The 17,115-nt window shown below is 45.6% G+C and overlaps 1 protein-coding gene across 1 annotated transcript; it reads right to left on the reverse strand.

Annotated features, from left to right (window-relative positions):
- Positions 1-205: 205 nt before the first annotated feature.
- LOC309367068 (cytochrome P450 2K1-like) lies at positions 206-15,100 on the reverse strand. Its single transcript, XM_081906349.1, has 9 exons — positions 14,836-15,100; positions 10,423-10,585; positions 9,456-9,605; positions 8,952-9,112; positions 6,634-6,807; positions 1,899-2,046; positions 1,280-1,464; positions 786-927; positions 206-399 (listed from the first exon to the last, which is right to left on the reverse strand). The coding sequence occupies exons 1-9, from the start codon at positions 15,016-15,018 to the stop codon at positions 212-214; spliced, it is 1,494 nt and encodes a 497-aa protein (XP_081762475.1). The 5' UTR covers positions 15,019-15,100; the 3' UTR covers positions 206-211.
- Between the last annotated feature and the right edge of the window lie 2,015 nt (positions 15,101-17,115).

A 17,115-nucleotide genomic window follows, 5' to 3' on the forward strand; every position in this document is an offset into this window, starting at 1 on the left:
TCTGGGCCAGTTTTAAGTAAGAGATGCTCCAATGCTAGTTTCACAGGATTCGGCAGTAAGGCAGGTAAAGGGGAACACAAGATTTGTGACAAAGCATGGACCAATTCCACCACTAGGCTACTCAACCCAAATACCCCTGCAGAACAGGGGTGTTTTAAGAAAGCCTCGCATTGAACACACAGTAAGCTAAGCATGCCAGGAGCTTTGAGTCTTAGAAACGTGGCAGAGCACAGAGCTGGTGGGGCATGGGCGATGTTGTTAGCCCAACAGCAGGAGTAAGGTCCAGGTCTTCTTGAGATGTTCCAGGAGGTAGCTGGAAGGTGAATTTCTGCAGGAGACTTGTGAAGAAGAGGAAGAGCTCCGTTTTGGCAAGAGTCTCACCTAAACATGCTCTCCGACCTGTAAGGACACACAGGCAGCAGAGAAACTGGGTTTAGCATTTGCTTAATAACATCCCAAATACTTTAAAGCAGACTAAAATGCGGAGATCAAATAACAGCTCACAGTGCCCATCTTAAAATAATTATGAACTCCCAATACAAACCATTCTGCAATGCTGAAAACCAGGGGTGGGAAACCTTTCTCAGCCTGAGGGCCACATTCCCTGGTGAGCAACATTCCAGGGGCCGCACACCAATGCTGGCCAGATCTAGTGGCAGAAATGGCCACAGCAACGGATGTGATTCTTACCTTTGCACAACAGGCTACTTTCCATGCATGTAAAAATCCCATTGACTAAGCACACACTATGCAGATATACACAAAAGTTTTAAAAAAAAAGTTACCTGCAGAGAAAGGCATGAAAGCATCTCTCTTTATGAATTTCCCTTCAGAGTTTAGAAAATGTTCAGGATAGAATTTATGTGGTTTCTCCCATTGAGATTCATCGTGCAGCACAGAGGCCAGCAATGGTATGATGAATGTCCCCTGCAAAGGCAAAGCAAGAGACATTTTAATATAAAGGATATGCCTCTGGTACAATAAATATTCAGTGCAGGAGAAATGAGATTTGAGTTCATCTGAGAAATGTCTTTTGTTTGACCATGATCTCCCACTAGAAATGGTTTAATTTCCAACCTTGTGCTCCTTTCCACTGAGATCTGTTTAATGGGTTGAAGCTGATGCCTGACAGCTTCTGATGGGTAGATTGCATGCTTACAGTGCAATCCTATACAAGTCTGCTCAGATGTCAGCCACACTGAAGTCCAAGGGGCTTACTCCCAGGAAAGCCTTAAAATATATTGTAAATAGCAGGCAGCAGTTCAATGAAAAGGATCACCTTTGGAATGAAGTAGCCATTGAGGGTAACATCTGTAGCCGTGGCATGTGGCAGGTTGGTAGGGACGATATTGGCAAATCTCTGGATCTCATGGACCACGGCATCCGTATAAGGCATTTTTGTTCTGTGTTCAATCCTTGGCTGAGAAGATCCAACAACCTTTGCAATTTCTTCTTGGACCTTTACTGGGGGAAACAAAAAGAAATATGTTTATTTTTCTGCTCAGATTATCTCTGTGACTTAGGTCTCTTAAAAATTAATCTCTGAAGCATAAAACTGCCACAACCTCATTCTACAGTTCCATAGGCTCACACTGTATTTTTAAGAAGAACAAACAAACAATTAAGACAATAGCCTGATATACTGAGGGAGAGATATGCATCCAGAATGATTATTAAAATATCACGGCTGGGAATATTCTGAAGTGGTATCTTTTACATATAAAGGTCAAAAACAAAGATTTTGGGATCCTCCAGACCCTGACAAATTCTGGAGAAAATATGGGAAAGAGTTAGCTGGAGAAAGAGTATTATAAATATTTTCTCTTTCTAATAGTTACATATAACTGGAATTAAGATATCTCAGAATAATGGGAGGCAACCCAATGAAAAGCACTCACTCTGAATTTCAGGATATTTCATCATTAGTAACAGTCCCCAGCGCAGTGTGGTAGAAGTGGTCTCCATGCCAGCACCAAATAAGTTGGCCACAACAGCTTTTAAGTTTTCGTTGTGGAAATATGCATTCGTCTTCTTCTTCTTCTCCTCCTGGGTTGCAAAGAGTATGAACTGATTAAAACGAATGTAGTGAGAAAATTTCATGTGCAAAGATAAAAATGAATACCTGACTGGACCCGATGATCCAAAGTATCATTGCACAGCACCCCAGTCGCTAAGTAGCGAGAGATTCCAGGTTTCCCAGACTATGCCATCATGATGATATAGGGTTTATTTATTTATTTTAAAATAATGTTTATTAATTTTCCAATAAAAATCTTCCAATTTTTAACAAATCAAATGAAATAATATACAATATTACCAATTATATATATTTTAAAGGTGGGATTCCTCATGTCCTGGGTTTCAGAGATAATAAATTTATTTGCTTTCTGCTTCCTTCTTAATTTCCAGTTTCCAAATTCTTATTAACTGTCCTTGTCTTCTCTATCAATCATTCGCTGGTATGTGACTCCCAATCTTGTTTTAACAGGAGCTTTTATTTCAATATTTCCCTCTCTTAGATTATTTTAAAAGACAGTTCTCTCTTGGTGGCATCTCCTTCTGCTGAAAGTCCTGGGCTTCCATCCAAAGTTAAGAATAACAGCCCTGTTTTCTCTTTGTTCTCTTTTGATGAACTGATGTTTTGAATGTGTCCAGTAAATGCAATTCGGTGAGGGTGTGCTGCATAAACAGTAAGTTATATAGAAATTGTTCCAGCTCTTCTATGCACTCCATGTACCCCCACCAGTTTTCCCTGGCCCTAGGAAAACCAGCGGGCACCCAAATTTTGCTGTCACTCTCTCTTCAACCCATGTGTAAAAATATATCCATGCAAGCAAATGCATTTTTATGTAAAATACACCCCTTTTTATAATCAATAAAATATTTCCAGCCTCTCTGGGGAAGGAGGATTCTTCTTTTTGTAAGTGTGCAGCAACCGCTGCCATCTTATCTCCTCTTCAGCCCAAGCGACTGTATAATTTAGCAGATTTTTCTTTCATTTCCTCCATCCAGGAAACGCCCATTTTTGGTCTGAATCTTAGTAATTTTTAAAAACAGGTGTCCCTGCTCGAGACATTGAATCCAGAGAGTTCTTCTGTGCCAGGGTCCAGCACCCAGTGTCCTCTGCCCCCACATCTTCTTGTGGGCGACAGATATCAGACGATCTGTGGGTGAGACAGCCCCCTCATCCCCTGGAGGGGTCAGCAGGACAAATTACCCTCATATTAGTCTTGAATTTCTGGCACAACTGGGTGTCCTCTCTCATGGGAAGCAGCCATATCCCTTGGCAAGAAACAGGAAGTCCGATATAGGGTTTATTTACACATATATACAACCCGAGCATAAGATAGAGGGGCTCAGCATCAAGACCCCAAAATGTCTTGCTTCTCCATAGTCACAGCTGTTGTTCACCATCTACCAGCTAAGAGAGGAGGTTGGGGAAGCTTGGCAATCCAGCTCCTTCTTCTCTGATGCGAATCGTAGTGTTTAACTCCTTAGCCAACAGCCTTTGTTTAGACAAAGGAACTAGCGGCAGTATTTAGATGACAAGTATATGGCCCTCATCTCACAAAGAAACTTGTCTGACTGATTCAACAATAGATTCCTCCATTAGAATTAACCCTTACTGGGTACAAGGTCTTCACAAGTTGGAATGTGCTCAGGCATCATGCAGACTGACCCCACAAACCTGCAACAGTATTATGATTGCATACATGGAAGGCAGAATTTCTGGCAAACACTTGTGGAGATCTGAAATCAGGGTTACCATAAAGTGTTGTTTTCTGCTGCCATATATGGTTCTCTGTTGAACTTCTTTAATGCATTTACTCATAGTCTAAACTGGAAAAATGACACAGAAATACCACATATTAATCTGGAACTGTTTCATTAAACTGAGATAGACAATGTGGTGCCCTCCATATTTTTGAGATTGCAACTCCCTTCAGCCACACTTTCTAACAGGAAGAGTAACACCGATAGAGTTGCTGGTTGTAATAGCTGCCTGTCCCGCTGGGAGTCAGAGGGGAGTGAAGAGACGGAGGAGTTCTTCCAATTGTTCATTCAATAGTTGCCGTATGACACCAACCAGCAGTGGGGAGTTTTTCAGGATATTCACCATACTGAGCACTTTTTCTAAGATCCACACAGTCCTTGCTTATTAGGGATACATTCCTAGCATTTCTCTCTCACAAAGGTGTAGCCATGCAGTTTCACATTACAACCAGCAGATTCACAAGTGAGGCAGAGGATCAAAAGAAGAGTGAAATAACATTAAAACCTCTTAGCTGTTTGGAACCTTTATTTCGTACATATGCTAAAAGATGCTTTTCAGCAACTTATATTTCCACTATTACTTTGCTGCATATTTTGTCCTTTTTAAATCTATGCTGTAGTTCTCTCACGAAACAGTACTTGCCCAAAACTTGGATCTTAGCACCCAATAATTCTCCTTTCTACCATTCCCCCCCCCCCATCGTACAACTGCTCTCCCAAATGGCCATCTAAAAGTGGCTCAGTCTCAGACTGCTGTGAATTTGCAGCAGGACAAACTAGAAACCAAAAAAGAAGAGAAAAAAAGGATAATAATTCTAAGATCTTTATTATTTATACCTTAACCCTTATTCCAGACCCAGAAGAGTGAACCCTCCCAGTTCCCACCTCTTTCCTCAGCTTCCCACCCTGAGGGATCCTTTCTGCATCTCACACAGATCCTTTCATCTTTGGTCCATCTCCTTCCTGAGGGTATCTTCATTTCTCCAAAATATATCACTTCAAAAAACAAAACATACATACAAATAGAACATACAGAGAATTAACAATGATTTAAAGTCACAGAAAAAGCAAGCTAAAAAATAAAATAAAGCAAAGGAAGAAAAGTAGTCTTCCGCATCTCTGTATGTGAATTATGTATATAACTATTATTCAAAATATTCGGATTTTCACAACAGCTTCTTTTATTTGTTTCATCCCTTCATACAGCTGTAAAGCTGTTGTTTTCCATTTAGGCAGGGAAAAGTCCAAGTCTTTTCCCACAGGTTCTATAGATTATTTTATCTGCAATTGCATCTCTGATCAAATCTCTCCAAACTTTCTGCACATCTCATCTCTTAACTGTGCTAACTGTTCATTATGGCATTTTCATATATTTTCAAGAAGCAATGAAGAAGTCAGTTATTTTTGCCTGATTTGTGAGACCCCCCCCCACTTGAGCGTCTCCGTTATGCTGCCCTTGTGATGCAGATAGAATTCACTTTTATTTCCCAGTCAGGATAGCACGGGAAAGACAGGAAGAAAACAGTTTTACAGGCAATGTAGATTGAAAGTTAAAAGCAAATTCAAGTGTGATGGCCTGGGATTTGGACTCGGATGCTGAACCTGAGGGATCCCAGCCTGCACAGGATTCACCGCCTCCAGAACCAGCTGAGCCGGGGCTGGGGCTTGAGCCTGAAGGTTCCTCACCTGTGCTGGATCCTCAGGTGCAGGCATCAGCTGAGTCTGCTCTGGCTCCTGAGGTGATGGAGGACCCATTGCCTGCAGGTACTCCACTCTCAGCCCCGTCAGAGGAAGCTGAGGTTGCCTCTGGGTCCGGTAACCCTCCAGCCTCTCCTGAGCTGCAGAGGCTCAGGGCAGAGAGGAGGAAGAAACTAAGTTCCTGCAGGAGGAGTGCTCACCTCCAGGCCAGGAGAGGTGAGTCACCAGAGGATCAGGGCCGCCCTGTGCCTCGGGGCAGATAAAAGCCGGCCAGCCCCAGTCCCAACTTGCGGGAGCAACATTGTTGGTTGCTAGTTCCTGCCTAGACCCTGTCCTGCTTTCCTGCCTGAGCTCGTGACCCGCCCTGTCTCCCTGCTTGCATGCCTGTTCCTGACTTCACCCGACTCCCTGCCCTGCACCCAGCTTCAGCTACTATGGACTGCCTCCACGTTGCGCCTTTGACCATGGACCGGACTTGGACCTCGCCTCTCAGGTAACCCACGGGACCAGCACACCAGGCCCGTAGATCTGCTTTAACTTTTGAAACTCATCATTAATTAGTTTAAGGTTTTAGAAATAATTTCCAGCCTGTTATTCAGAACTTTGTTGTCACCCAACCACCTGTTTCCTTTTCTGGGTGCTAATTAAATGATAAGCAGAAACTCCCATTCATATTCATTTCCAATCTTAGTAATGGTTAAAAGAACTGAAGCCCTAATTTAAGGCTGATTGGTCAGTGCATGGGCCAATGTTTTTTCCTTGCTCTGAGATGCCTCCCCACCCACAAAGCTTCCTATCTCCTCCAGTGTGAAGAATGCCTTCTTCTGAGCACATGAGGCATTATCCCATTGTCCCTTGTATCAAAAGGGAGTCTGGCAACCAATATTTATGACTTGATTACCTCTCATCACTGTTTTCTTGATAAGGGATTTTTCCCCCAGAAATGCTGTCAAGCATGCAACCATTGACCCTGCAGAGGCAACTTCTGTAACACATTAACAATGGCTGACTATTGGGAAAGGGGAGGAAGTATGCCAGGTTGGTCCCTTCTGAAGTGAGACTTCCTGACTACAACTGACGCATTCACTTGCGAATATGCCCTTAAAACATGAATTGAAAATGGCAACGCTTATTCTGGGCCAACTTATAAGACTCCATTACCTCTTGCTGTTGGATAAGAAATGAGTCAATAAAGCTCCTCTGGTCATTTTCATCCAGATCTCTGAGGTGTTTTATGAAGGTGGCATTTATGAAGGCAAACAGTTCATCTCTGTTTTGCTTGATAGTCTTACGAGCCCCCAAAAGAAAACCAAGAGCAGGAAACATGTTATACAGCTGAAAGGATAAAAATGTGAAAAAGGAAAAAGAGACATTAGAAAAACAGTATTGTACTCTCAGCTGGGTCTCTCAGAACATAATTTATGTGCAACCCCAGAATAGTAGGCTATGGCAGTTCTCCTCTGGAGGTTCGCCTTCAGAGAGGGAGATCTGCCCTTGGAGGCCCCTTCTGAGCCATCATGGAACCAACTATCACTTGTTCTTCCTTGTCCTTGGAGTCCCGATGGCAGTGAGGCCAGAAAGCCTGTGTGCAAAGGAGACTTTATTATAATTACGGGATGGCTGTACCGTGTGAGTTTTCTAAATATTTTGAATTAGCACCAGGTTTCTCAAGATATCAATATTCTATGTTTTGTAGTGAACTCTGAACAATATACAATAAACAGGTAGCCCTGTCCACTTTGCATACACTGTTATAGTAATAATAATTAATAATAATTTATTATTTGTACCCTGCCCATCTGGCTGGGTTTCCCCAGCCACTCTGGGCGGCTTCCATAGAAACCAAATATAAACTAAAATATCACAGATTAAAAACTTCCCTGAACAGGGCTGCCTTAAGATGTCTTCTGAATGTCAGGTAGTTATTTATCGCTTTGACATCTGATGGGAGAGCGTTCCACAGGGCGGCCGCCACTACCGAGAAGGCCCTCTGCCTGGTTCCCTGTATCTTTGCTTCTCGCAATGAGGGAACCGCCAGAAGGCCCTCGGCGCTGGACCTCAGCGTCCGGGCAGAACGATGGGGGTGGATACGCTCCTTCAGGTATACAGGGCCGAAGCCGTTTAGGGCTTTAAAGGTCAACATGGGATAAAACATCCCCTACCACTCTCTGGAAACCATTTGGATCCATTAAGTGGTGGGGGCAGACCATCCAAATAGGTCCCACCTCCCTGCAGAGGGGAAGGGTCGCAGAGAAGTCCAGTTGCACCAGGAAGTGATCTGACCGTGGCACTTCTTATGTTTCACTTTTACTTGGTGTCAGATCACCCACGTCACTAGAGGTGAACACCAGGTCTAAGGCATGTCCATGACTATGAGTTGGGCCAAAGTTATTCAGGGACAGCCCCATGGAGGCCATGCTTTCCACGAAGTCCCGAGTAGCCCCTTGTAAGGTCGTGTCGGCATGGATGTTAAAATCCCCTAGGACAACCAAACTAGGTGTCTCCAGGAGAAAATCTGCCACGACCTGAAGCAGCTCGGACAGGGAATCCTTGGTGCAGCGGGGAGGTCGGTACACCAAAAGGAATCCTGTACTGCTCCTATTGCCCAACTTCCAGAACATGCACTCAGAAAACTGGATCTTCCCAGTAGGACGCTTGGTGCAAGCTAGTGACTTCCTAAAAATCACTGCAACCCCCCTTCCCTGCCCACATGACCTGGGTTGCTGTGCGTAAGAGAAACCTGGTGGGCAAGCAGTGGCAAGGACAGGCCCATTTGCTTCCTCGAACCAGGTCTCTGTCACACATGCCAGGTCAAATCCTCCATCCACAATCAGGTTGTGGATGGCAGTGTTTTTGTTCATCATTGACCTGGCATTACACAGCAACCCCTTCAGGTCATGTGGGTTTCCCCTGTTGATTCCAGTATCCATCCGGTCAAGGCCAGACCCGGAGGCAGGGATAGTCTTCAAACAACGACTAAACCTGCCTCCTCGGTAATGACATGGTCTGGTCTTAGCGTAACTCCGCCTCCTGCCCATGATCACCGAGATCGGATGTCCCAGTGCTTCCCCCCCTGTGGAACTTGTCCCAGCCATCGTGTTGGCTGGGGCCCCACTCCCAGGCAGCCCTGATCCCGCCCCTTAAAAACAAAACACAAACTATACAGAACCAATAAAACAACAACAACAACAAAAGGAACACAACAATTTTACTAAATTGCCATTGACTGCTTGATGACATCTTAAAGAACAATAACCACCTGGAACAGGGAAGCAATGGCAGAACACTTCCCACACTTCCCCAAAAGTTTGTTCCAAATAAGGGCCTGGGCCACGCCCCCTGGGCCAGTTGGAAAAGGCCCTGGAAGGGAGCAGGCCCTGCAGTACTCACCCAGCCGAGTGACTGGGTTTGTTTGTTATAATCAACTGGGTTTGTTATAATCAACTGTTCATTTGTTTTAATTGTAAAAAATAGATTACCGTGACTGAAAAGCTTCCGGCGAGCCGGATATTTTCATTGACCAACTTCAGAAGTCTTATGTATGTGGGATCTTCATAATCAAATCGCTTGTCTAGTAGTATGGCCACTATTATATTGGCAACAGCTGCATTCATAATTGTGGTGGTCTCAAATGGTTTTCCTATACATAAATATGACAGTTAAGCAAAAATATTCTGTTTAAAATGTGGGATGTAAAACACATAATAGACGAGTACAACATTCCTAGAATGGACATGCTAAGTCTGTTCTTTGTTGCCTTAAATCCCTACTGGCAGCTTCCCTATGTGTAGACAGGAGTTATTGCAGTGCAATCTGGAAGTCACAGGAGTTATTGCAGTGCAATCTGCACATTACAGGAACAGACCAATTGCAGGGAACCCTGGGATCTGTGCTTCTGGAAGTTAGGAATATGTAACACAATAGTCTTGGCACCTTTAAAAAACGGTAGTGTAGCTATACATCAGAGGAAAACACCAACTCACCTTCGTAAGATTCAAATTTATTTATCAGGACACTGCATTCCTCAACAATTCTGTCCTCTATGGTCCTCTTTCCCATTCCGTAGTCCCGCAATGTGCTTAAAGCAAACCGCCGCATCACTTTCCAGTTCTCACCATTAGAAAAAATTACACCTGATGAGACGGGAGGAAAGGTTTCATGTCTGCATGGCCATTGTACAAAAATATCAATAAATTATGTTCTGCATTTCTTTCATGGAACTGAGAATGGATCCCAGCTATTCTCCCATTCAGACTTCTGAGCTTTGACAAAGTACCTGGCCGCTGTGTCATCAGAGCATGACCTGAGAACCCATTGATCAATATTTTCCATTATAAAGTGTAGGCTAGAGTGGAGTGTGATTTTTACATGTCAGGCGTCCCAGCAAAACTCAGCTTGTTACTTTGTATTCCATTATGCCTCCTTCATTTTTCGTCTCTATATAGTCTGGGGCAGAAAATGGTCAGTCAGTTTCCCCTTGGTGTGTGGCATTACTGTGCTGTGTGACTATTATTCACAATCCTCCTGTCTCTTCTCCCCCACCTCTGCAATATGACTGTTGGGATGAAGGTGGGAATGGGAAAGGTTTGCTTTAACTGGTCTCCATTTTTGTTTCTTCAACAAAGCACCACTTATCCACTGAAAGTCAAGACCAAAAAAAGGCTGACCTGGTCCACTCTTTTTAACACTTGATCTGCAGAAATCCACAGGTTACACTTTTTGTGGCACATTCTCAGCCTAATGCCTGCAGATACTCTGTCAATGTCAAAGGCAATGAGGTGGGTTGAAAATTGGCAAGGATTTTCCCCACAGGAAACAATGGATTTCGATGAGTTGCTTTGCAAACACTCATCTTACAAACCATTTATTGGGAACAGATTGTGTTCACCTCGTGGGAGCAGTGTGTGTTTGCAAGCATTACCAGTTCCAGTAGAAAGGGAAGTGCCTCACCAAAGCCTTGTGCAAGCTCTTGAAATAATGGAACGATCGGCCTGTCTGCAAATGCGTCCGGCTGATTAACAAGAGCCTCCTTTACTGTCTCATATCCTGTCAACACCACAGTTTTCTGGGGTCCCATTTGGATGCCCAAGACAGGCCCATACTGCTTTGACAACTGGAATTCAACAGAAGAAAAATTTGAGAAACAGAGTTCTGGCATACCCAAAGAATATATTAATGCAAATCCTCTCTGACAGAACCAAGACTGCATTAACTACCACCCAGTCTCAAATCTTCCATTCTTGGGCAAGGTGATTGAGCGGGTGGTTGCTGAACAACTCCAGGCACGCCTGGAGGATGCGGACCATTTGGATCCCTTCCATTTGGGATTCAAGCCTCATCATGGGACTGAAACTGCCTTGCTTATGCTGCTCGATTATCTCTGGCCTGCTAAGGACAAAGGTGAAAGCTGTTTCCTAGTTCTGCTGGATCTCTTTGACCTTTGATATCATCGACCATGACATCCTTCTAGACCGTCTAGAGGGGCTGGGATCTGGGAGCACTGTTATACAGTGGTTTCGCTCCTTCTTCCTGGGCCGTGTCCAGAATGTGGTGTTGGGGGATGAGTGTTCAGGCCCCTGGGCTCTCACTTGTGGGGTATGCGGATAAAAACAGCTCTACCTTTCTTTTAAATAAAAAACATTGAAGGTGGTGAAGGTCCTGTGTGAGTGTCGGGGGGCGGTTGGAGGATGAATGGTGGCTGACAGATGGAGGTTGAATCCTGACAAGACAGAAGTACTGTTTTGGGGGGACAGGAGGCAGGCAGGTGTGGAGGACTCCTGGTCCTGAATGGGGTAACTGTGCCTCTGAAGGACCAGGTGTGCAGCCTGGGAGTCATTTTGGACTCACAGCTGTCCATGGATGCGCAGGTCAATTCTGTGTCAACGCAGCTGTCTGGTACGGAGGCTGAGACCCTATCTGCCAGCAGACTGCCTTGCCAGAGTGGTGCATGCTCTAGTTATCTCCTGCTTGTACTACTGCAATGTGCTCTATGTGGGAGTACTTTTGAAGGTGACCCGGAAACTGAAACAAATCCAGAATGCAGCAGCTACACTGGTGACTGGGAGTGGCTGCCAAGACAATATACCACTGGTTCTGAAAGACCTACGTTGGCTCCCAGTACATTTCCGAGTACTATTCAAATTGTTGATGCTGACCTTTAAAGGTCACCTGTATACCTGAAGGAGCGTTTCCACCCCCACCGTTCAGCCTGGACACTCAGGTCCAGGGCTCAGGGCCTTATGGTGGTTCCCTCACTGTGAGAAGTGAGGTTACAGGGGACCAGACATAACGCCTTCTCGGTAGTGGCACCATGTTTGATGTTTTATCATATTCTTCGTCTGTTGGGTGGCCGGGGAAACCCTGCCAGATGGGCAGGGTATAAATAATAATAATAATAATAATAATAATAATAATAATAATAATAATAATAATAAATTTTATTTATATCCCGTCCTCCCCAGCCAGGCTCAGGGCGGCTAACAACAATCAAATAATAATAATAATAATAATAATTTATTATTTGTACCCCACCCATCTGGCTGGGTTTCCCCAGCCACTCTGGGCGGCTTCCAACAGAAATGAAAAATACACTAAAATGTCACATATTAAAAACTTCCCTGAACAGGGCTGCCTTAAGATGTCTTCTGAATGTCAGGTAGTTGTCCATCGCCTTGACATCCGGTGGGAGGGCATTCCACAGGGCGGGCGCCACCACTGAGAAGGCCCTCTGCCTGGTTCCCTGCAACTTGGCCTCTCGCAGGGAGGGAACCGCCAGAAGGCCCTCGGAGCTGGACCTCAGTGTCCGGGCAGAACGATGGGGGAGGAGACGCTCCTTCAGATATACTGGACCGAGGCCATTTAGGGCTTTAAAGGTCAGCACCAACACTTTGAATTGTGCTCGGAAACGTACTGGGAGCCAATGTAGGTCTTTCAAGACCGGTGTTATATGGTCTCGGCGGCCACTCCCAGTCACCAGTCTAGCTGCCGCATTCTGGATTAGTTGTAGTTTCCGGGTCACCTTCAAAGGTAGCCCCACGTAGAGCGCATTGCAGTAGTCCAAGCGGGAGATAACCAGAGCATGTACCACTCTGGCAAGACAGTCCGCAGGCAGATAGGGTCTCAGCCTACGTACCAGATGGAGCTGGTAAACAGCTGCCCTGGATACAGATTTGACCTGCGCCTCCATGGACAGCTGTGAGTCCAAAATGACTCCCAGGCTGCGCACCTGGTCCTTCAGGGGCACAGTTACCCCATTCAGGACCAGGGAATCCTCCACACCTGCCCGCCTCCTGTCCCCCAAAAACAGTACTTCTGTCTTGTCAGGATTCAACCTCAATCTGTTAGCCGCCATCCATCCTCCAACCGCTTCCAGACACTCACACAGGACCTTTACCGCCTTCACTGGTTCTGATTTAAAAGAGAGGTAGAGCTGGGTATCATCTGCATACTGATGAACACCCAGCCCAAACCTCCTGATGATCCCTCCCAGCGGCTGCATGTAGATGTTGAAAAGCATGGGGGAGAGGACAGAACCCTGAGGCACCCCACAAGTGAGCGGCCAGGGGTCTGAACACTCATCCCCCACCACCACTTTCTGAACACGGCCCAGGAGGAAGGAGCGGAACCACTGTATGACAGTGCCCCCAGCTCCCAGCCCCTCAAGACGGTCCAGAAGGATGTCATGGTCGATGGTATCAAACGCCGCTGAGAGATCCAGCAGAACTAGGAAACAGCTCTCACCTTTGTCCCTAGCCCGCCGGAGATCATCAACCAGTGCGACCAAGGCAGTTTCAGTCCCATGATGAGGCCTGAATCCCGACTGGAAGGGATCCAAATGGTCCGCTTCTTCCAGGCGTGCCTGGAGTTGTTCAGCAACCACTCGCTCAATCACCTTGCCCAAGAATGGAAGGTTTGAGACTGGGCGATAATTGGCCATCGTGGCCGCATCTAAAGATGGTTTTTTAAGAAGCGGTTTGATAACCGCCTCTTTCAGCGGGTCTGGGAAGGCTCCCTCACGGAGGGAAGCATTCACCACCCCACGAAGCCCATCGCCCAGTCCTTCCCGGCTAGCTTTCATAAGCCAGGATGGGCAAGGATCCAGGAGACAGGTGGTTGGCTTCACTCGTCCAAGCAGCCTGTCCACATCCTCGGAGGTAACAGATTGAAATTGATCCCACACAACTTGACCAGACAGGACTCTAGCACTCTCCCGCCCCGGCCCTGCTCCCACGGTGGAGTCTACTTCTTCCCGAATCTGAGCGATTTTATCTGCAAAAAAAATTGCAAAATCATTGCAGGAGAACATGTGGCCCGTACTGGGCCCCGATGTTACAGGTGGTTCCGCTAAATTGTGAACCACCTGAAAGAGTCTCCTGCTGCTGTTTTCTGCAGCTGCAATAGAGGCGGTGAAGAAAGTCTTCTTCGCCGTCGCTATCGCCACTTGGTAGGCTCGACGTTGAGCTCTAACCCGTGTCCGGTCAGATTCAGAATGAGTTATCCGCCACCGGCGCTCTAGCCGTCTCAACGATTGTTTCAAACAATCAAATAATCCAACATTCTAAAAGCATTTCATTATAAAAATTAATTAAAATCAAATTAATGGCAACCGTTAAGCAAAATTCTGTGCAGGTTGCCAGAGGAGGGACTCAGGCTGCGCCCTGACCAAAGGCCTGGTGGAACAACTCTGTCTTGCAGGCCCTGCGGAAAGATGTCAGGTCCCACAGGGCCCTAGTTTCTTGTGGCAGAGCGTTCCACCAGATTGTAGCCGCAGCCGAGAAAGCCCTGGCTCTAGTTATTATTATTATTCAGTTGTGGCAGAACAAATATTTTCTAGGCATAATCAGAAAACCAGAACAAAGTAGGCAGTTGTTAGGATAAAAGTGATTATACCTTTAATGGCACCTCTTAAATCTAGTTTAGAAAGATAGGCTGAAGGAGGAGGCTGGGCTGGGCAAGGTTTGCATTGGCACTTTTGAATCCTTGAAAATGGAGGCAGAGTCAAACGGAATTCGACACCAAACACCTTGTTCAAATTACCAGTTATAAATTGCAACTAGGTCCTATGATTGTGAAAAATAAGAGGCGGTTCTGTAGTACACAAAGGGGAGATGAGATTTATAGACTCTAAAAGAACAAAATGTAATGCATTATTGATATTAATAAATTGGAAGTTCAAGTACATTATGGTGGTATGGGAAACTGTCGTGTGACGGGCCAATGGCCGTAATAAAGATCAATCAATAAAGATAATAATAATAATAATAATAATAATAATAATAATAATAATAATTTTCTACTCTACTCATCTGATTGGGCTGCCCCAGTACCCTTCAGCCTTGCCATGGGAAGAACTGGAATCTTTACCTTTAACATGGTTCTGTAAGGCCTCTTGCGATCCATGATGTGGAGATTCCCAATGAGAGGTAAAGGCCTCGGTCCTGGTGGAAGATTTTGGGAGCTCTTGTTCCCGAAAGTGCCCAGTTTCAAAACAAAGTAAACCATAAGGATAAAGAGGAACAACACTGGAATCGGCTCCATCCAATCCATTTTGTTTCAGCAAGCAATTTTTTTGCAGTGGTTATAATGAAAGCCACAGTGCAGTTTGGTCGAGGACAATGTCTTGCAACTGCAGTGAGCACCCTATATATTATGCTAGGTACTGTCTCAAGCTAATCATTAAACCATTATTAAACTCTCTTGAACCTGGCTGCAGACCTGTCACCCAGATTATGTGTAAAATTAATCTGTTATAAGGGGAGTAAAGGGCAGCATTGTGAAATTCTTTGTAATCGTTGAACTGCATTCAGGGACGGATTTCTGAAAGTGCACCAGTATGGACTTCTGGAGAGGCAAGATGGCAAGCACCACAGCAGCATGGAGCTCTTGAGGACCACAAGCACCAATGGCGCTGCCTGGCTGGTCCCAGCACCGCCACCATGGCTGGGAGGGAAGCGCATTATTTAATTAATGGTGAGGCCACGCATCAGAACAAAGCATTGCAAATGCATTTTTCTACCCTGCTGGTGCAATCCCCAATGGTTGTATCCAAAACTAATCGTTGCATCCATAAAAGAGACGAGCTCAAAACAGTGACTTTTCTTTTTGGTTTCTCTGGAATGTTAGAGAGAGCCTGTTTTACAGGTGGGAGGGGGAATTTTCGCTGTGAGGCAAAAATTTTTCATAGCGATCTTTTGCTATGAAAAAGATCCAGAGCCAGTGTGGTGTAGTGGTTAAGAGCGGTAGTCACGTAATCTGGGGAACCGGGTTCGCGTCTCCGCTCCTCCACCTGCAGCTGCTGGGTGACCTTGGGCCAGTCACTCTTCTCTGAAGTCTCTCAGCCTCACTCACCTCACAGAGTGTTTGTTGTGGGGGAGGAAGGGAAAGGAGAATGTTAGCCGCTTTGAGACTCCTTAAAAGGAGTGAAAGGCGGGATATCAAATCCAAACTCTTCTTTTGGTTAATGACTAATCCTATCTGCCCTTTACTCTAGTAAACATTTGGGGCCCAGCTAAAGTATTTTAGTGGATATGGCTGGATTTTCTTAAGAGAGAAGAGAGATTCAAACCAAATATTTTTTCTATCTCCTGGTGATCACATGGTGACAACCACTGACTCCAATGTGAATGGGATTGTCTTCCTCTTCCCTCTCAGAGCAGAAGCTAGGCGGAGAAGGTTTTGAGTTTTTCCTCTTGTGGAGATTGAAGTTTTGATTTTGAATTTGACACATTTCCACCATTTTCATTTTACATATGACCAGTCAGAATTCCAGTGGGACGCAGGTGGCGCTGTGGGTTAAAGCCTCAGCGCCTAGGACTTGCCAATCGAAAGGTCGGCGGTTCGAATCCCTGCGGCGGGGTGCGCTCCCGCTGCTCGGTCCCAGCGCCTGCCAACCTAGCAGTTCGAAAGCACCTCCGGGTGCAAGTAGATAAATAGGGACCGCTTACCAGCGGGAAGGTAAACGGCGTTTCCGTGTGCAGCTCTGGCTCGCCAGAGCAGCAATGTCACGCTGGCCACGTGACCCGGAAGTGTCTCCGGACAGCGCTGGCCCCTGGCCTCTTAAGTGAGATGGGCGCACAACCCCAGAGTCTGTCAAGACTGGCCCATACGGGCAGGGGTACCTTTACCTTTACCTTTAGTCAGAATTCCATTGATGAGGGAAGCCTTAAGCTAATCCAGACTCTCAGAGAAAGTTCATTCAGATACAGAGAGAAGATGGAAGATGGTTGTTTTATTCCAGGGATAACCAACAGGTTGATCGGGATCGACTGATCGATACCCGGGAAGTTCTGGTCGATCGCTCGCTCCTTTTCCTTTGTTTTTGCCTCAGAGCAGCTGGCCCTTTCCCTCTCCCCGCCCACCATTTTCAGCTGATCGCTGGAACAGAAGATGGAATTTTCGCTGTGAGGCAAATTGTTTCCATAGCGATCTTTTGGTTAATGACTAATCCTATCTGCCCTTTACTCTAGTAAACATTTTCCCCTTAATAACGGAGATTTTCTCCAAAAAAAGGCTCAACAATCTTGGCCTTAACCCCCAAAATGGAACTTTCCTCTCTAAAAGAAGCTGAACAACTTTGGCTTCCAGTCACTCCCCCCCCCCCCCCGTGAGTAGATCTCAGTCTCGTGGGAGTTGGACGTCCCTGTT

This window comes from Podarcis melisellensis (assembly GCF_964234715.1).
Source record: "Podarcis melisellensis genome assembly, chromosome: 3".
In the NCBI taxonomy this organism is placed as follows: Eukaryota; Metazoa; Chordata; class Lepidosauria; order Squamata; family Lacertidae; genus Podarcis; species Podarcis melisellensis.